The sequence below is a fragment of the Paroedura picta genome, chromosome 5, assembly GCF_049243985.1.
Source record: "Paroedura picta isolate Pp20150507F chromosome 5, Ppicta_v3.0, whole genome shotgun sequence".
In the NCBI taxonomy this organism is placed as follows: domain Eukaryota; kingdom Metazoa; phylum Chordata; class Lepidosauria; order Squamata; family Gekkonidae; genus Paroedura; species Paroedura picta.
The window spans coordinates 106,379,402-106,401,127 of record NC_135373.1 but is presented as its reverse complement, the minus strand read 5'-3'; the positions used below and the strand labels follow the sequence as shown (position 1 = coordinate 106,401,127).

At 44.8% G+C, this 21,726-nt stretch overlaps 1 protein-coding gene across 4 annotated transcripts in view; it reads left to right on the top strand.

Moving 5' to 3' along the window:
- Positions 1 to 21,726, top strand: part of CHST11 (carbohydrate sulfotransferase 11) — a 232,782-nt gene that overhangs the window by 116,943 nt on the left and 94,113 nt on the right. For all 4 annotated transcript variants that reach the window (XM_077339725.1, XM_077339726.1, XM_077339728.1 and 1 more), the window contains exon 2: positions 1,883 to 1,968. In XM_077339725.1, the coding sequence (XP_077195840.1) occupies positions 1,883 to 1,968 (86 nt within the window). The remainder of the gene's footprint in view (positions 1 to 1,882; positions 1,969 to 21,726) is intronic.

Genomic DNA, 21,726 nt, shown 5'->3' with positions numbered 1-21,726 from the left:
CTGTGGTATCTTTCTCTGCTCTAAGGGAAAAGCAACATGTTATTTCTGAATATAATTATCTTTTTCATGTTTTAGTTTTAAAGTGGGGGTGGGATTTTATTTGTCTTGAAAGCAAAAAAACAAAAAAACGTTTTTATCTCACTCCTGTACAGGGTTATGTTTTATTTTGTTTTTTGCAGTTTGCATACAATTGAATGTGTCAACTATTATATATGCCTCCAATTTGTTTAAGTAGTCTGTGACTTTTTGTTGTTTAAGGGGAATAAACAAAGTTAGGAGAGCGTGCAGTGTTTGGAAATGTGAATGTGTAAGACAAAAAGCTCCAAACCTCTTTAGCACTGTAAAAGACAATTTTTGATGCTTTTGAGTTTGGTATAGTAATCATTCAAGAAATCTTATCTTAGATTGTTTTTGTATTTTACTGGGGATTAATTGAAGGGGTTCTTATGACAATTGTTGTATTTTATTCTTTTATCATTTATTCCTATGTCGGGAAGGGCGGGGTATAAATTAAAACATAGGTAAAGGTATCCCCTGTACAATAACCGAATCATGTCTGACCCTTGGGGTGACGCCCTCTAGCGTTTTCATGGCAGACTCAATACGGGGTGGTTTGCCAGTGCCTTCCCCAGTCATTACCGTTTACCCCCCAGCAAGCTGGGTACTCATTTTACCAACCTTGGAAGGATGGAAGGCTGTCAACCTTGAGCCGGCTGCTGGGATCGAACTCCCAGCCTCATGGGCAGAGATTCAGACTGCATGTCTGCTGCCTTACCACTCTGCGCCACACGAGGCTCATAATTAAAACATAAATAAATATAAATAAAAATCTGAGAAGTTACATCATCCCACTAGGGATACCAGTTGCATGGCCCCCATTTAGAGTGTTATTTGTTACCCAGTGTTCAGCTAAGAGGCGATGGCTAAAGGTGGGATGTCTTCTACCACCAGCAGGTAGCCGGCAACCCCACTTTGCTCCAGGTCTGAGGTCTGATCAGTGTCATATATCAGAAATTAGGTATTGAAATGTTATGTTCAAAGACTCATAGTGTAGTCCTAAACAGAACACACTTTCCTGAGCCCAGTTACTGTGGTGGACTTTAAAGAGTATATCTATGTTTATTTATTTATTTATTTATTTATTTATTCATTCATTCATTCATTCATTCATTCAATTTGCATCCCGCCACTCCCCAATGGGCTTGTGACGGGTAACATGGTCTTAAAACCCCATTAAAACACCCCCATTAAAAGACTTAAAAACCCATAATATGGTGGATGATCTCCCAATCTACTTCCCCATCCCAACTAGAGGCGTTGAGAGCATGGGGCGGCATGATGTCCACAGGCCCACAACCTCCCTTCGCCTGGGGGGGGCAACCGTTTATTATAAGCCCTCTTAATGATGCTTGCATCAAAGTCATAACCTTGCATCAAAGCGCAGGCTCTTGAACCTCAATCACCTAAGTGTAGAATGGAAGTGATAATTATTTGGAAAATTTAGCTATCTGAAGATCGTAAACTGATTTAAAGAGTTTTTTTTAAGCAGTAAAATGCATTTATTAGAACAGCAACTCAGCTGTTGTCATTCAGTTTGTATCCCTTCCCCTTCGTGTGTGCGTGCGTGTGTGTGTAAATTATAGCTTGTGGCTCGGGCAGCATATTGAAAAGGAATTTAAGCAGGAAAATATTATATTTTAGTAGTCTGAAACCGAAATACTTCAAATCCACTCTTCTGCTTGAATATTTCAAGTAGGATATAAAGTAGAGGCTTAAGAAATCCATTGCCATTTCCTGAAAAGTGTGCTACATCGCCTTACTTATGCTTTTGCGTAATTAAAAGTGTGAGAATGTTCACTGATTTTCCATTTTTCCCCATCAGTAATACGTAGGAATCCATTCGGAATGGACATCTGTTGCCGGAAGGGGTCAAGAAGCCCATTGCAGGAGCTGTACAATCCAACCCAGGTGAGTGTCCCGGTGTTGCAGTGATAGTTTTAGAGTCTAAAAACATCGCACACATGTCACTCCATTATTTTTCTGGCTACTTGCCCCCTCCAATCCTGCAGTCAAATTTTAAAACAAACTGTACACTTGTCTTGCAAAAGTTAATGGCTTTGCTGTGAGCCCTAGGGAGTTTTAACTGGGGTGGGGGAGATGAATTTGTTGGACAGTTGATTCAGGGCAGATGAAAGGAAGTACTTCACACAATACAGAATCAGAATCAGAGTACCTTTATTGGCATAAAGCACACAATACATAAGCCTCAAAGTCACTGCGTCAAGATAGCATAGCCATGAACTTAGATTACTTTGATATAAGACAAATTAATGGAGGCTAGGTCCATCAGTGATTACTATGATTAAAGGAAACTTCCATGTTCACCGGCAGTGTACTTTGAATGCTAGTTGTGGAAGAGCAACAACAATGGTGTTTTTAGCTCCTATGGTGTACTTGTAGGTTTTCCGAGGGGAAAATGATGCTGGACCAGATGGACCATTGATCTTATATTCTTTCCCCCCTTTACTGAATAAGGAAATAGAGGAGATAATCAAACATAGGCATGATAAAGAAAACCTGGGTTTTTCGTTTTGAGAACACCGTATGAGAGCTACCTCAGATAGGCTGAACGTTGCAGTTGGCCCTAACCATGTGATCGGCAGACTTGTTCAAATGTGTATTTACAGAAGTGTCAAGCCCCGGGGTTTCTGCTTGTTTTTCTTACTTTGTTGAAAGGGAACAAGATGTTTCAGGGAAGGCATGACTGACATGCTCCGTGAATGTCTCTTCCTGTAACATTTGAAACTGGAGTTGTCTCTCTCATTAGGGATGAACGTTTGAGTCTGCACATTAAATATATGTGGCAGAGAATATTGCCAGCATCACGCACAGTTCATGCCACTTTTGCCTCAAGAATAAAGTAGCTGGTTCAATGAGAGTGCTAGTGAGAAAGGACTGGCAGGAAAGGAGGTAGAAGGTGTACCCGGCCCTTTCATGGACCAAATGAACCAAACTGACTAATCGTACTTGGATTGTTGCCCTCATTTAGTGATTCTAAACAATTTGCTGTGATTTGCTTATTATACAGTTTAGTCAATAACTACTGTGTGACAAGTGCTATCTGATCCCTTGTAAACCTATTATGTTCGGGATTTGCTTGAAATGTTGGCAAACGACGGAGGAGGAGATGCTAATTCTTGATATCTTTCTTTTCTGATGATAGAATACAGGTAAGGTAACTCTATTCAAGTTACTGCTGTTTGGTATATGAATAAAGCCTCTGTTTGGGTGATGTGGAAAGGCACTTAGAAGATAACAGATTCCCTTGACCAGTTTACCTCAGCTTGAACGCCAATGTATTTTGAAGTTGCCAAAAGTGTTGTGACTTGTTCTTGAACTGCATCTTCTTCTCATGCATTTCAAGCATTAACATTTCATGGCTCCATTTTGCAGGTATGTTTCCCACAGGTTAGCCTTATTTGCCAAACCTCAGGGGCAACATTTCCTGTCAGTTGTGGAGAGGAAGTGCTGCCATTGAGGGGAAAACGCTAGCCAACTATTAAGCATATTTATTAAGGTTTAACAGCTGCGTATTATATATTTACACCTTGATGAATAACGTTTTGTGAAACTCTGTCAGCTATTAAGGGAAGTGACTCATAATAAATTTCACTCATTAGGTTTAACAAGGCACTAAATGTTTCAAATGCTACTTGATTATGGAAAGAATCACTGTTAGCCTTGCAAAATGGGTTCCTGCTGATTAAAAACAAATTTATACTGGACCAGTTGACAGTTGACAGATACGTGTTGGTTGTTATGTGGGGATGTCAAAAACCTGGGGTGTTCGATATGTATTTCTAATGCAATCTGATGCTAATATGAATGTGCTAAATGGGCAGTCGTTTTACTTGAGAATGTGAGGCCAATATTCCCGAATATTAGCATTTTATCCTGAGCAAATTGGGATTCATATTGCTAGCTGGAATGCATGTATAAAACTTTGAACAGGAAGAAACTATCGAGCCTATCGAGAAGGGAAATAATAAAGCTTTGAAATGGATTTCAATGACTGCATTTCAATGACTGGAATTACTGCAAAAAGAAAGAAAACCCTAACCTCTTTGACTTATCGCCTCTGGGGTTTGCTGAGAAACATTCAGTACATGGTTGCTACTTTTCTGTTCCCATCGCCAAGGTCATGAAGTAAGATAAAGACGTACAAAATTCTTAAAGAGTCCTTAATTCCAGAGTCTTTGTAACCCGCATGAACAGAAAGGTTTCATGTCCTCCTGCGAGCAGCGAGCAGTACAATTTCCTTCTTATCCTTCCGAGGTAAGTCTTGGCCAAGCATTCGGCATTAGAATTCCTTCCGTGTCTGTCGCTTTGAGGAAGCCAAGCAGCGTCAATGTTTGAATAAGTCCAGAATTTCTCCCAGCCACTGTTGAACTAAGCAGTTGACGTTTTTCACGCATAAAGAATTTCCCTCAGCACACTGGCATCTTCTGTTCATAATGCCTTAAAGGAAGGGCGAAGGGTTGGGGCAGCAGGGAGGAGAGATGTTCTGCTTAACACTCAGTCGCTTTTTTGGACAGCGTTTGTATATGTACGAAGGGCATGGCATGGCGGTGTCTCAGTTGATGCGGTACTGTTGACATTCACAGTTCATCTCAAAGGAGTGAAAATAGCAAGAGGACAGTGAGTGGAGGGGAGAGGTGAAGTGAGGTGAGGGCAGCCGACTGTCTTGAATGCTCCCATTGTTGCTTTTAATCGTGTCGCTTAATGCAGACCTTCCAAAGAAAGCCTGATGACAAAAATTAAGGTCTCTTTTGCCGCTGCTTTGTCCTTCAGTGATGAGCAGTGCTTAGTTGAAGAATGTGTTCAGGGCCAGAGGGGCACATCCTCCCCTTTCTCAGACGTGGTCTGCCTTCCATCCCTGTTCTCCTAAATTGTGTCTCTTACTGCCGTCCCTGAGCTGGAAACGGAGAAGCTGTGGCAGAGAAACGAATCTCTCCCCTTGCCTTTTTCACTGAGGGGATGGCAGAGGGAACACAGGAGAAAGACTTTTGCAGTCAGGCAGACCAGGATACGACTGATTTCCTGCACTGGTTGTCTTGCCTTTTAATGACCTGGGCTTCACTGAAGCCCTGCCTTTGGAATCCGGCTAAGAACACATGATAACCACCAATGCTGCCTGCCTTGCTCATGTGGGTTTCTTTGGAGGGAGAAATGGAGACGTCAGAATGCTGTGTGTACATGTAAAGGGCCATCAAGTTGCAATTAACTTATAGCAACCCAAGCAATGGTCTTTCAAGGCAGTTGGAAAGCAGAATCTTCCTGGGGGGGGGGGGAGGGGAGGGACAGGGTCCCTCTTCTCAGGACCAACCCTGCTTACCTTCTGAGATCTGACAAGATCAGGCTGTATCGTGCGGCCTTCCCTCCCAAAATGATACATCAGAGCCAGATATTATTATTCTTAATAAAGAATGACATCTATAATGCAAGAAAAGTCAATCATTTGGACACTGGTGAAGATTTTCCTGGACTGTGCTGCCATAGATGGGAGGGTGGATGTGGACACAAGTTTGAATGCTCCATTGAAAAGGAAGCTGACAGAAACAGACCCTTGTCCATGACAAATAATCATGACAAATAATTTCCAAAGTACAGGGAGTTCGTTTGGTTGAGGGAATACTCAAACACTGATGTATTCACCTGCCTACTCCTGCTCCTCCCGTTCCCCCCTCCCCATCAGACCTGGGCCAAAATGCAGGCCTGGCAGCCAGTTTTCCTGGCCCTTCCCTGTGGCTCTGAACTCTCCTTTCTCCTCACTTTATCTTTCTCTTCTAAGCCATGGTAGAATGTTATAGCTCTCCCACTGTTAGAATGGATCTCCAGATGGTCGAGATTGGTTTCCTTGGATAAAATGGCCACTTTGAAAGGTGGACTTTAAGGCATTATACCTGGCTGGTCTCCCCTTCCCAAACTCCATCCTCCTTAGGATTCACCCCCAAATATCCAGGTATTTCTCAACCCAGAGCTGACAGCTCTAACTCTATGGCATTTTACCCCAGTGAGGTCTCCCCCCCCCAAGCCCTTCCCTCCCCAGGCTCTACCACCAAATCCAGGAATTTCACAGCCCAAAGCTGGCAACCCTATTGTGGCTACCACTGTGTAATTTTGTCTTCCAGGTGAATTCAAATAGGTTTAGTTTCTTTTCTATGATTTTTAAGTGAAAAAGCCCAGGAATTGTGCTTAATGGCTTTCTGCTTTCCATGGAGGGCAGGGTTGGAAAATCCCAGTGTAGAAGGATCCTTGGCCAATCTGTTGCTGTCTATAAGCCCCTACAGATGTATTTAGTGGTTTGGGTTACTTGTTTAGACACTTGGCATGGGAACACTTACCTGGCTTTAAAAGAAAATGTGGTGGAATGCTCTGTAGCATCCTTCTACCGGAAAGAAGGATGGTTTATCTTCAGAGGTGGAGAGAAATCAGGGATGACTGGATGAAAGAGACTCCCCTTCTCCTTGTTTATTGTGAGTTGTATTTTCAGACCTTAGGATTTTATTTTCCAAATGGGCAGGCTTGTATTTGCGAAGTGTATTCTTAGAAAAGCAACATACTGCCGAGCCTTGTAATTTGTGTGGCCTTGAATGGACACGCTGGTCTAAAAATAAGTTAATTACCACCAGCCCGCAGAGCTTAAGTCAACCAAGGTTCAAAATTTGCCAACAACATATTTGAGGCCTCAGCCCATCTGTGGGTGTCACTGATCCCTTCATTGCAGTTGGACACAGCACCGAATCATAAGCAATTAGTGACAAGATTTGGCAGGGTAACGGGAGAGAAAATTACAGCTCTTCTCTCCAAGGGGTCCTGATCCTGTTCTCTGATGCTGGCAAAATCCTAATCAAGTACTAAGGAGTCTTCCTTTGCATAACAATTTAGGATGTCCATTTTTAAGTATGTAGTTTTTTTCTTTTTTTACTGTGATTCTTTCTAGACTCGTTAAGTTCATGGCTGCTGAACTCTTGCTACCCTTCAGTATTTCCACCTTCCCAAAGTTAGCAGTTTGTCCCTGCAGAGTTGTTGCAATGTCAGACTCATGTATAGGACTGCAAGTTTAATCTGGGAACTTTTATTAATTTTTTTATTTATTCATTCATATTTATATACCACCCTCCCCGAAGGCTCCGGGCAGTTTTGGTATTAATGCGCAGATACTCAAGATTGAAACATTTGAGGCCTCTGTGGGATGGGAGCCCATTGCACCTCCTGAAAGCTTGTTCCTGGGTGTCAGCATATTGTCAGGAATATGCTTAGGGCATGCCCATTAATTTTTTTTTCTGGGAAGTTGTTACTAATATCAATGTTCGTTGGTTCTAGAGGATGCTTATTTACTTTTAAACTATCTCCCATTTCTTGGGATGCTAACTGGAAATGGATCCTTCGTGCCCTTCATGCTAAAAGAGTCATATTACAATCTTGGAAAGATAAAAGCCCAATTCCAATAAATCAGTAGATTAAGGACCTTAGAACTTTATCAGTATTAGAACCCATGGCAGATAGGCAGCAAGTGTATATAGACATATTTTTCATAGAATCATAGAGTTGGAAGGGGCCATACAGGCCATCTAGTCCAACCCCCTGCTCAACGCAGGATCAGTCCTAAGCCCTTTTTAGATTTGCAGAAACCGGTTTCAGGAGCTTATGTGAACATCCTCAACTGTGTTGCTATATTTTTGTCTGTATACCTTTTGCCTCCCCCTTAACTTTATTTAGTAGCAGAATTTCAAGTTCCCCCCCATGTCCTTTATTTCTTTTTAAAGAAAAAAATTAAGATAAAATAGTACACAGCATCTGTGCCAAGCAGCATCTTTGCTGGTGGTTCTTAATATTTAATTCACAACTTCCCATCAGGTAGGCAACATTATTTTGGAGCTCCCTCCTCCCAAAACAGGAAATAGAAACAGTACACCATGAGAAGCATGCATATTTATATCGGGATATTATAGACTATACAAAAATGAAGCAATATGGGGGGGGGGGTAGCATTGTGGTGGTGGTGTGATGCCACTCCTGGCCATGTAATCAGTGGCAATGTCACACAACACACAATATTCTAGCAATCTGCCAAATCTCTATGGTAAAACTATATACTTTTGGACAATGGGAAGAGCACTGTGCCAATCTCACTGTATTGCGCAATACTGCATGTTGCCTATCTTTGCCTATCAAATATCTCCATGGGCTGAAAACCCAGTATGATATTTGCAGACGATACATTCAGTGATAACCATTAGTCCTTAATGTTAGGTTTGATTCCTACTTGCTGTGCTATTTTTTAAGGGCCTGAAGGGAGATCTGGGAATTTATCCTTAGGATGAGGTGAGTAGTATAAAACGATATAAGAGAAAGTGGTCAACCCAAAAGGTTTCATGTGCGCAGTTCATGATCAATGTATCAGCAGAGGTGGACTACAGAATTTATTATGCAGTGTAGCTACTCATCTTTATTGTCTAGCTTTCCTTTCATTTTTCCTCCAGACCCAGTTTCTTACATAGAATCATAGAGTTGGAAGGTATCTCCAATGACCCCAATTCCATGCCCAAATAATCCCCTCCCCCCATCAAAAATCTCTAGAATCCAGCCTGGCCTGGAGGAAATTCACCTACCATCCCACAGCAGCAATTAGCAATTTCCTGGGTATGCAAGGAAGGGCCACAAGAGACGAACCCTGGCACCTCCCTTCCTGCCCACCCACTCACAATCTGCCTAAGTTCATAAAATCAGCATTTCTGTCAGACGACTATCTAACCTCTGCTTAAAAACTTCCAAGGAGGAGAATCCGCCACCTCCCGAGGAAGCCTGTTCCACTGAGAAACCGATCTGTCAGGCACATCTGATTGCTTACCAGCTGCTTTCAAAATTGGCTGCCCTCTCATTAAGGAGCTAAATTGCTGGAAAGCTTCCTGTTTGTTAAAGGGGTCATCTAGCCATCAGACACAACTGATAAATAGATCCGGGACCTGTAGGTCAAACCTTAAGACCATTTAATGCTTTATTGCTTCAGGACTGATGCCCAGAGATTTATGTACGTCAACAAGAATTTAACCACATCCTGCTACGTGGTTACAAGAAAGCAGTTGGACAGCTGAAAATCACATAGCCCTTGATCGTCCTCATCTGCTGAAAACCCTGCTGTCTGTCATCCAATGATGGATCAGCATCACTATATAACATTCCAGACAAGCTTGCATAATTTTTCACTGGTGATAGATATTTCTTCCTGCTGTGGCTTGTTGACTGTACTGGGCCTCCTCAGTAAGCGACTCTGGTGCTGGAGGAGATCATGAGCTCAGTGTCTGATGTGCTTGTGAGTTGTGACCTTATGAATCACCAGTTCAGTTCTCCAAAATAACATTTCAGCCCCCAATTTCCACAGTATCATCTTCTGGTTCTGCAGGCCTTGAGGCTGGTTTACATAAACATGCCAGTCACTCCCCGACAATAATATTTAGTGATGGTTTGTGAGAGGAGAAAGCCAGCACAAGTTAAAAACATAATTGTTTTTCAATAGAAGCCGTCCACACACTTGGCAGCATGTTATGTAATGGATGGATGGGAACATGATTGGGAAGGCAGGTCTGTAGAAACTAGTACTATTACAAAAGGATTCAGTAAGCCACCTGCAGTAGGCTGCTGACACACACAAAGGCCGTACCTGTTGGAGTTTTGTAAATAAATCTTTCTCCCCCTTTAGCCTAAAATACAGTGTGTGCATATCTTTGACTTATTTACCCTGCTAACAGTACCTAAATGTCATTGTATATTGCCCTATTGTTTTGCTATAGCTATCATTCACTACTGGAACATTCTGGGTAGACAAGCTGATCCAGTTATGGCATGGGGATGCACCCTAAATCGATGAAGCCATGCAGACTTTCCCCTACACTCAGAGATATTCTGTTCATAGTGGAGCAAGCCTGTGATTAGATGATATAATTCCAGCGTATTGTTCACATCACACCTTTGCAACATTTGCAGTTACAGGTTTTTATCCCAAACTGCTAAGTTAATACAACTACAGTTATGCCTAACAGCTCTGTCTATGGATCACTGTCCCTATGTTGTCCAGACCACAGGAACAGAGTATTTGATCATGTATTTGATCATGTGGGTTGATGTAACTACTCTCTTTGTGGTCCTGCAAATCCTTCCATGGCCCCCTTTGCATTTTTCCCTTTTTTCCTCTCTGTCTGTTAGGATTTCCCTTTTTCAGTTTTTAGCATTCTGGCAGGCCATACTGGGTAGAGGCCAACAGTAGCTTGGTTCCATCTTATTGATGTGGAACACATTTTCTAGCGCGCCCCTTGAAATGGATATAACGACAAACATGACGTTTGTAGTCCCACCCCAGGGAGCGCGCAAGAAGAGTCCTGGGTGGTTGAGTGGCAGCACAGAGGCCTGTTGGCCCAGCACTGGCCCCGCCTGAGGCCTTAGCTATCATGGGGTAGCATGGAGGCCAGTTGGCCCAGTGCTGGCCCCTCCCGAGGCCTGGGGGTTGTGCTGCAGCATGGAGGCCTGTCGGCCCAAGGCTTCCAGGAAGGTGAGTATGGGGAAGAGCAGGGAGGAGGTGGGAGAGAGGAGTGGGTCTGCTGGATAGGGTGACATGTGAGGGAGAAAGGCCTCTCGGAGTGGGAGGGGGTCTGGGTGGGGTGAGGAGGGGATCCGGAGGGGGTGAGGTGGGAAGGAGAAAGGAGTCTGGGTGGGGGGAGGGAGGAGGGTTTTGGAGTCTGGGTGGGGGGAAGGGGGTGGGTGGGAGAAAGGAGTCCTGGTGTGTCTCTGAAGAAGGGGCAAGGGACCGGGAAGGATGTTGGGTAAGCCAGAGGTAAGGGTGGTGAAGGTGGGGACTGAATGGGAGGGGAAGGAGTTTTTGTGATTCTGTGTATGTGTCTGAGAGTGGGAGGGGGAGGGACCAGGGAAGAGGTCAGGCAAGGGAGAGGGAAGGGGGAAGGGGAGGGAAGGGGTTTGTGTATGTGTGTGTCTGACAGAGGGGGACGGGGTCCAAGGGTCAAGGAGCCCCTGAGCAGGTATGTATTCCACATATGTTGTGAGAGTCAAGCTGTCACTGATTTATTTTTTAAAGCTACAATAGCTAATCATATAGATGAGCCTCACTCACATATGCAGGTAAAAGTCCTAATTCTGAAGGTAGTATCTTCCTCCCCACCACTAGGTGGCTGGCTGCAGTTTTGAGCCTTCAATTCCTAAAGGTTTATATAGCTTTCTCTTTAAAAAAGACATAGAAATGTTTCTCAGTCAAGACCACATAAATGTATTAATGACTAGCCTTACCTCTCACATACCCCACCCCTGGAGGTTCATAAAATAGCCAGCTCTTTATCAGGGGATATCAGAAAACAGAAGGAGTCTGTGATTCTGGTACAACTGTCCTTCCCAGAACCCCTCTACACATGGTAGCTGGTTGTGGGAGAGGAACAAAAGGGAATCCCATACGCACCCACAATAAGGTTTTGCTCCTTGAATGGGGGCAAGGTGCCATTTCCCTGCCCCAATCCTGCTCAATCCATGACGAAAGGCATCTGAATTCCCTACAAAAAGTAAATCACTACTGTCTGTTCACTGCACAATTTTAAAAAAATTGTGTAGAACACCCCTTAGAGTAAAATCAATTAATTCCTCTCCTGTTGGACGCCTGCTGCTCTAACAGGCAGTAATTAGATATACTGTTATAATTTTGCAGGTTGATTCCAGAAGCAGGATTAAATAACTAGGGGCTGACATTGTACATTAGGCTGTTTCTATTAACTCTCTGTTCTGTCACTTTATGCTTGATGGGCTTCTATGCATGAGCAATCAATGCCTTTGAATGGACTGATTAAGATTATGAGCTGCCAGAGTTTACTGTTTGTACAGATTTATCTGTCTCCAGAAAGGGGCACAGAGGTGAGCTTCTGTCTTTAGGGGGTGGGGGATTGTTTCTTTATTGCTTGGCATGCTGCAGATGTGGAAAGTGGTCTTTGTGTCTTTGCTTCCTTTTCCCCATTATATGCACAGTTAATCCACTAGAATTATAGACCTGTTTTTTGAAGTGCAAACATTGCAGTGATAATGATGATAATATTAAATAATTACTAATAGTGCAGTATGATTACTGCAGCACATGGAAGGGCACATCCATGGCCCCAAAGGGCTGGTAATATTCGTGTGTTAATGACACCAAGTGTGTAATCTGTCTGCCACTGGTGTTGCCCCATTTAAGATTTTAATTATTGCTAGAGGAAGTGTTTCTGCATCAGAGCCTGTTTTTCTTCGTTGGTGTTCTGTATCAGATAGAGTTGCAACCCCTGCTCCTAAATCTGATCCATCAAATACACAGAAGAATTTATAAACACTCTATGTGCTATTTCCAACGGCTATCAAGTTTTGCAAAAATACAGATAGGGTGATAGTCTTGCAATCTTTGTTGATAACTCCAAGAACGTATTCCATTTGTGCTGAAGTAGGACAAGGTTCTTCCCTGGCCAAATTGTGAGAACTTTAAACATTTACTCTACTTAACACTGAGCAGAATGGCCTATATGATGGTCTGGTATTTAACAGAACGAGGCAGATGGGCTATTATGCATGTGGTTTGTAACATTACAAATATTAAGACATCTTTAAGCTTTCACAGAGAAGCAATTGTGAAGTTTTTCTTCACAAAATCTGTTCTAGAAACCAGTTGTAGCTGATCAGGTGTTCATCCCTCTGTGACGGACTGAATTCTCTATGGCAGGTTCTTTGCTGAAGGGCTGGGGATCCCTCTGGAGAGGATATAATACCTTTCATAAAATCTGATCTCCTGGTCAAGTATGGCCAACCAGGGATCACTGCAGCATTCAGACTTCTGCATATTGGATAGAGAAATGTCTTGCAAGACTAAAGAGCATGATAAAGGATGTGGGGGATGCAGGGACAGGGACAAAAACAAGTCCAGTATCTGTAGGGATATTGAAGTATGGTTTATATTTTTTGAAAAGATTTAAAAAATAAATCAGTGACAGCTCGACTGTCACAAGGTATGTGGAACACATACCTGCTCAGGTGCTTTTTGGACCTACTCTCCCTTTCTCAGACACACACATACACAAAGTCCTTCCCCCTCCCACTCTCCCATGCCCTCAACCCCCTTAGCTATTGCTTGTCTGATCTCCTCCCTGGTCCCTCTCCCTCCCCCTCTCTAACTTACACACACACACATACAAGCTCTTTCCCTCCATTTATCCCTCGCCACGTTTACCTCTAGCTGACCTGACATCCTTCCTGGTCCCTTGCCCCTTCTTCAGAGACACACCTTTCTCCCTCCCACCTCCTCCCACCCAGACTCCCTCCTTACCCCACCCAGACTCCATTCTCCTTCCCCCCAATGAAAATGAACAATGAAAATGAACAGATTAAGCATGACTGGGGAAGTGATGTTTGAGGAACCACACAAGGGGGCAGCTGGTTCCCTCATCCCATTCCCTGAAATCAACCCATCCAGGGTCCTCTGAATTCTAAGAGATTGTAGCAGACTGACTTGCTCTGCCCACTCTTTTTTTCCCTTCCTTTTATGGCCATTCGGCAACTCTCAACATCTAGTCCCTTGTGGAGCATTCTCAGACCTCAGCAGGATAGCTTGGGAGATTTTCTGGGGTTATTTTACACAGTCGTGTGTTTCTGTAGTCTTTGGCAGCATGCGGAGAACCCTTACATCTCTGCAGGCACCCTTGTTTTCCTGCTGCTGTCATCCACACAAGGATCAGCCGGTTTACTATTAGATTGAGTCATGGGGTGGTGTATTTGACTGAGAATTTATTTCCTGCTTGAGGCTTCCAGAAGGTGATAGAAGCCTAAGTAAGTTGCGTGTTGTGTGCTTGAGTAGAGAAAAGATTCTCCTGCATTCCTCCCCCCCCCCACCCCCAGTTCTGAAAAATCTATGCAACTTCAGATTATCATGTGTCACAGTGTGGAATCTGACAGTCAGGACTGGGAACTGCAGTGATACTATCTTTACTACCATTGTACCTAATAATCTGAATACAACAGCTCTGCATTTCTGAGCTGGGTGCCTGTCTGTTATTTCTTTTCTGTAGAGACCCGAAACATTCCGTAGCAGGCTGGGCCATCCACACAGTACCGATAAACCTATGTGAATTTGTGCATTTCTTTTGTATCCAACTGGCTACCTATTTGGTTGCCTATACAGCAAGCAAAATGGCCCTGCTTGATTAGAACACATATGGTTCCCTCCCATAAATGTTTCCTGCCTCACCTTTAGGGATGGGACAGAATTTTAGAAGTTTGCTGCTTCGTATCTCTGGTTGGCTTCAGTCCTGGGATCATCCCATTCCCTGAAGATCTGAATTGTATAAAACAGTGGTCCCCAACCCCCAGTTCGGTCCATGGATCAGTCGGTACCGGGCCACAGCTCCTCCTCGTCCTCCTCCCCGGCTGCTGCCTCGGGGGCTGCCCTGCCACTCTGCCACCGGCTCACTTTTGGTGCTCTCCAGCGGCGACCATGGCTGGGGCTCCCCCTTGGCATGGCAATGCGCAGCAGCTGCTGGCAGCGCCCCCCAGTTGGCGATGGGAAGTCAGGGACACCGGCAGGAAAGCAAGTGGAGCAGGGGCTCAGGCAGTGGCGATGTCCCTCAGCAAAAGACTACCCCCCCCTGGCCTCAGTAAAATTGTCAAGCGTTGACCGGTCCCCAGTGATAAAATGGTTGGGGACCACTGGTATATAATACTCCCCCTTCCCATGTCAGACCCTCACAGGCATGCACATAAAACTATCCTATCAGGTAACACTCCTTCCCTCAGTAGTGCTGATTTTATGTACATGAGGGATGGGTTTTTTGTTAATCCCAAAAGAGACTTTAGATAATTACTAATAGTGAAATACCAGCTTTCAAATAGGTGTCATCATCTATAACAGTTTCTTTTAAAATGCATTGCAAATAATTAACAAGCAGCAATGTGTAGTTTTTCTTTGTACTCTTCATTGCCCAAGCGATCCAAGCAGTGGGGTTGCCAGCCTCCAGGAATTGCAACTGACCTCCAGGTGAGAGAGCTCAGTTCCCTTGGAGGAAATTTCTGCTTTTGATGGAAGACTCAGTGGTAGGCTTTCTCACCCAGGGTTAACTGAATGGGTGGGAGTTAATTGATTTTTTGATGTTTTAAACAAAAATTGTTAAACATTTATCAGGTGATATGACCAAACGTGGTCATGTCGATCCACCCTCCCCCGTCTCCCAGAATTTCCAATGATAGGACTGGAGGGGGTGAGGAGGGATCCTCGGTGAGCAGGTACACAGCTATGCTCCCCAACTCTATTCTGCATGATCGCACCATTTCTGGGGGTTCTTAAAGCCTGAAGAATGTTTCATTTCTGGGGTTTCTCAATGGTAGAAATAGTTGAGAAAGTCTGTTCTATGGCCTTATACCTTGCTACATTCTCCCCCCTAAAACCAAAATTCCTCTGTAGCGTCAGGAAGCTGGAAAGAAGAACCAGGATACCTTTAATGGACATGTGAGAATGCCAGCTGGGGGCAATGGACATAATCGCTTGAGTTTTACCAGTTGTAAAGAGGCTGGTTGTTGGAGCTGGTATAGCAACACTGGGGAAGGGTGTGCCACTTGGTTGGCATTGTTGCATTTCCGTTCCTCCAAAGATCTGATCCAGCAAATCAATTTTTAACAGAATGTGTGTGTTTTAATGTGCAGCTTGATATGCTGAGATCTGACCTTTAAAATCCAATTGACTTGATAGGCCTGTTGGTGCAACACTAATAGTTTCAGTAGTAGAGGCAGCTGAGAGTCTGGCTGGAGCTTCGGGAAATCAACAGTTGTCCAATAAGTGTTTTTCAGAAACGTTTCAAAGTGCCTCTGAGAAGGAAAAGTGGTTGAAGACATTCATTGCATAACAGTGAGGTGGTTGTCTATATACTTCTTTGAGACTCAAGTAGATAACGCTGGTCTTGAAAAGAAGAGGGCTTTGGTCGGCCATTGAAAGAACCAACTTGTGAGCTTGGCCTGCTGTATGTCCAGCTTGGTCAGGAACTGGGCTCTTTTATTTATTTATTTATTTATTTGTTCGTTCGTTCCTTCCTTCCTTCCTTTCTTTTGTTTGTTTGTTTATTTATTTATTTATTTATTTAAAACATTCCCATCCTGCCTTATCTTCTTAAACTGGAGGCAACAAATAAAGCAACCAGAAGCTGCTGTCAACATGTAGAACAACATAACAGGCAGCAAGACAAAAGTACATTTGAGAAAAACACAGTCATATCCAGGAATGGACAGGCCCTTTTAGCATCTGGGACTTCTCCTGGTGGGCTGATGGCTTCCCCCCTGACCTGGGCCAAGCCAGTCCAGTGGTGTGGAAGGCCTGCACATGGGAGGTGGCATCTACATTTTTATACCTAGTGGCCAAACGATGGCCAGAATTACTTGCTAGAGTTGGCTTGTTATGCCACAAAGTCAAAAACTTCTGTACCAGTTGAATCTTGATAATATAATTTTTATGTTGAACTGAATGCCAGTCCCTCTAACTTCTCTCTGCTTTTGAGAATTAGCACCAAACCAAAAAGAGCTGGCTTTAAAAAAAATGTACTGAAGCCAATGGTATAGTTCTACTATTGGAAAAACCCAAAGAAGGGTGTTCCTCATTTTCCACTCTTAAATCACATCTGCTCAGTGTTCAGACCACAAAGTACTGAAGTATATTGCAGAACATGAAGGAAAACATTCACACACAAGTTGGAGACCCCTTTCTTGAGGGGGGGGGAATGCACATTGGCACGACCTGCCTTTCCCGATGAAACGAGCATGAAAGGCATTGCTTATCCAATGACAGCAAATCTGGAAAGGCCTGAACTGAAGCGTTAAGCAAATATCCAAAGGTAAATATCCACCTCCACCGCCTCTTGCATCTTGGCGGTCTTCTGCTCCCTCAGATGACCCCAGAAACCAAACAAGTGGAGCCCAGCCATCCCATTGGTGCCTCCAGGGGCCCCTTGGTGGAGATCTGGCCTGTGACGGTGGGTGTCGGCTGAGTTGTTGCTACCTCCTGGGTGGATTCCAGATAGTGTCAGCCAAGGAGGCGGCAGCAACAGGCAGCCCTGTTCCTATCACTAGTGGGATGGAAGAGGCCCATTCATAGAGTTGCCAGCTTCCAGGTGGGACTTGGAGATCTCCTTGAAGGTACCAGATAAAATAGCTGGTTTGGGGGATGGTGGAGTCTACTATTTATTTATTTTATTTCATTTTTGTCATTATACCCCACCAAGCTCCCTTCCTCCCAAACCCCCCTCCCTCCGATTCCATGCCCAGATCTCTAGCCCAGGGTGAGATTGCATAGTAAGTGAAAGGGAAGTCTGTAAACAACCCCGTACTCTTTCCTTTGCTGCTTCTTAGGCCTGAATCTGCCTCTGTAATAACAGCAGCCATAGTAAATAATCCGTCGCTAGTGCAGCATGGTATTCTGCAACCAAGTCCTGTGCATTTCCATTTGGAAGTTAGTCTTTTTATATTCAGCAGGACCTTCCATATTGTGATTTGTCACCTAGAGCAGGGGTAGTCAACCTGTGCTCCTCCAGATGTCCATGGACTACAATTCCCATGAGCCCCTGCCAGCGTTTGCTGGCAGGGGCTCATGGGAATTGTAGTCCATGGACATCTGGAGGACCACAGGTTGACTACCCCTGACCTAGAAGAGGTGCCGTGCCTCAGTGATACAGAAATTGCATTGTGTGCAAAAGGTCACAAGTTCAGTCCTTGGCGTCATCCATTAAAAGATCTCTAGTTAGGAGGAAGGCCTATCTTGGCATGAGATCCTGAAGAGCTGCTGGCAGCCAGAGGCGGCAATAAGGAGTGAAATGGGCAAGGTGCCCAACTTGGAAAAGACGGCATTGCGTGTTTCCCTGACTCTGCCATAGGTGACCTATGCCCAGCAGAGTTCCTCAGCTATTCCTCCCACCCTGTGGAGATACTGGCATACTTCACATACTGTCATGCGGTAAATACTGAGCTTTTGTACTGTAAGCACTGCGTATACGTGACCTTTCAAACTGGCAGTAGGCTGGTTGCTATTTCCCACGAATCCTGCAAACATGAAATTCTCCCATTATGGCAGACAGGCCTCTGGGGATTAGGAAAAAGAACTAGTCATTAATCCAGTTTGGAAGGAGGGCAAAATGAGAGGCATGAAGGCTGCTTTGGGGGGGGGGGGTATTGGCAGAGGTAGCGGAAACCCAGGCTGACAGGCCGGTGTCGCGGGGAGAAGCATTCCCACCTCCTCTCTTCAAGCCAACCTGATCCTTTGCTCAGCAGGCACCTGGCTCGACAGGCTTGCTCTCGCAGAGCAATAAGATTTAGTGCTGCAATGAGGGGAGCAAAGCCTCGCTGCCGGTGGAAGGCGAGATTGCGTGAGCAGATGCACAGGGGTAGCTTTCAGTTCATTTCAATGCATTAAATATTTATAATCGGCAGAGCAGCTGGAGAAAAGAAACGTTTGCATTGAACTGGCGCGCTGGAAGCGAAAGGCTTTGGACGGGCTCCAAAGCGTAGCGTCTTGCTAAATGCAAACCGAACGAAGGTCCCCGTGGTGCAGGTGAGACGTGGTGCTAGCTCATTCCGCCAACTGCTGCTGTGGCTTTTGTTTCGCAAAGCCTCGGTTGTCAGAATACCATTTTTAATAATTAAGCTCTTCCTGATCAAAGGTGTTTGGGACCCACCTTGGGTCCTGAGATGCTCAGAAGAAAGGCCGGTGTATAGATATCGTAAATAAACCAATAGGCAGGGAGGGCTGGTGTCATGTAGAAACTAAGAAAATGTTCCAGAATCTTAACACTGCCTGTGGCGCCGCAGTCGCCGCGGACTAAATAATCCAATAAGGCCTTGGGGGGAGGAGTTAGGGCAGGCTCTGTCCGTGATGAGGAAGGGTGCCAATTGGCTTCGCGCCTGCCGATTGGGCTCTCCGATTGCCACCACGCTGCCACTTGCGGACTGCCGACTCGGGGGCCGCACATGGCCCCGCTAGCACCCGCTGTATTCCAGGTACAGCGGGCTTGATTACTAGTCTCATCCATAAAGTCACTGTCAGTCTTGTCCTAAACAGAGTTATACCCTTCTGGTTCCACTCATTCCAAGGGACTCAGGAGGGTGTAACATTGAAAGTCAATGGGCTTAGAAGGGAGTAACCATGCTTAGGTTGGCACTGTGTGTAGCTTTAGGAGAGTATCTTTTTGGGTGATTTGCATTGTGGTACTAGCCACTAGCTGTAATGCTAGCCACCTTACAGGGTTGTTTTAAATCAGTAATGATGTGTTCTTTAGCAGTTCCTTTCTTCCTTGGGAAAATATAGGCAAAATCCACTGGCATCTAAAAATCCACTGCCACTGGATTCTTCCTTTATTTTGCTGCTGTAGATTAACAACAGCTCGCTGGTTAGGAGCGCTGACTTCTAATATGGCGAGCCAGGTTTGATTCCTTGCTCCTCCTCCACATGCAGCCAGCTGGGTGACCTTGGGCTCGCCAGGGCACTGATAAAGCTGTTCTAACCAAGCAGTAATATCAGGGCAATCTCAGCCCACCTCCCTCACAGGGTGTCTGTTGTGGGGAGAGGAAAGGGAAGGTGATTGTAAACCGCTTTGAGACACCTTCAGGTAGAGAAAAGCGGCATATAAGAACCAACTTCTTCTGTCTGGGAATCGCAAACAGGACAATTCCTATTCTCTGGTCCTGTCCCCAATAAGTCTTTGTTCCCACCGTTCCTTTGTTAACATGTCAGTAGCCCAGGTTAGCCCAATTTCATCAGATCTTGGAAGCTGAAGCAGAGTCGACCTTGGTCAGTATTTGGAAGGGAAAGCTCCAAGGAATGCAGGGTCATGAGGCAGGCAATGGCAAGGTACCTCTGAATGTCTCTTGCCTTTAGTATCCCACCTGTCACCATAAGTCAGCTGTGACTTGATGGTACAACCCCCCCCCCCCAAAAAAAAAGACAATTTTCAGCCTTCAGAATTCAGCTGCCTCTCCAGAGTCTTCATAGTTTACCATACATTTCTGAGAAGAATGCAGATACATCTTGTCTGTCCTCCATGCACCTGTGTGCACATGTACACTAATGCTCCCCGCAATGCTCAGCCTGCCATTCCATATTCTGCCACTGCTGAGATGGGCTTAGAACTATTGAGATCATTAAACAGGACAATTAAGGTTTTCTAGTTCAGCATTACCAAAAATGACCCTCTTGACTTAGCGTTGGATAAAAGGCAACTGCACAGCAAGCTAAAACAGCAGGCAGAAAAGAGTCTTCGGCATTGTACAATGACGGGTTCAAGGCAGGGATCCTCGCTGCGAGAATCAAAGCATTATAAGGGTGACCCCATTTTCATCCATGTAACATCGAAGAGCATTCAATAAGGTGTATTAGCACTGTGTAAGTCCTAAGTGTTAGGAGTTATATAGCGTTGTTCTGTATGTCAAAAACAAATGTACTCAAAGTATGCTTTTAAATGACCTGTCTTCAGCATATCAGTTTGACTACCCAGAAAAAGAGAAAATGTCTTTGCAGAGATTGCCAGTTTCAAATTGCCAGTCTAAATATTGTGACAGAGCGTCAAACTGCTCTGTTTAACCATTCACCTTTGGCAATTATACCCATGTAAAGGACATAAACTTTGCATAGATCAATCAGGGCTGGAAGCACCCCAGATTTATAAAATATCGAGAAGGATAATTTTCCACTGAGAATGGCCATGGGTTGAGTATCATTATTTGCTCAGTGCTATCAGTGAACACGGGAGGATACAGAGCTAATGGTTAAAATGGATATTCAGGGAATTGTCAAAGGCTTTCCCAGCCATAGTCAATGGGCTGTTGTGGGTTTTCCGTACTGTGTGATGTCAGGGACTAAAACTACTGGACTGCAGCCACATAGCCTACAAAATTCACAACCACCAGATATTCAGGGAGTTTACACTGGACAGCAAGTGTGGTATAGTGGTTAGAGTTTTGGATTAGAATCCAAGAGAATCAAATGCAAATCCCTGTTAGGTGTCCTTGGTCTAGAGTTACATTCTCTTAGTCTAACCTACTTCATAGCATTGTTGCAAAGATAAAGGGGAGGAGGGTAAAACAGTGCTGTAAAGCAGTGGCCCCCAACCCCCGTTCCGGAGACTGGGACCGGTCCGTGGATCAGTTGGTACCAGGCCGCAGCTCCTCCTTGTCCTGCTCCCCGGTTGCTGCCTTGGGGGCTGCCCTGCCACTCTGCTGCTGGCTCACCTTTGGTGATCTCAAGCTGCCGCCATGGCTGGGGCTCCCCCTCGCCATGGCACTTTGCAGCTGCTGCTGGCAGCGTCCTCCAGCGGGCAGCGGAAACTCAGGGGCACTGGCAGGAAAGCAAGTGGAGCAAGGGCTCAGTTGGCAGCAGCGACGTCTCTCGGCAAAAGACTACCCCCCATCCTGGGCCTCAGTAAAATTGTCAAGTGTTGACCGAACCCTGGTGATAAAAAGGTTGGGGACTACTGCTGTAACATTTAAACCTCTTCGGGACCCTATTGGGGAGAAAAGCAGAGTATTAGTACATGCAAATTAAAATATACAAACTAATAGTCACCAGTTGGGAATGAGTTTGCACAAAGGGAGGGAAGAAAAATATAGGTAACTGTAGACATACCTTCT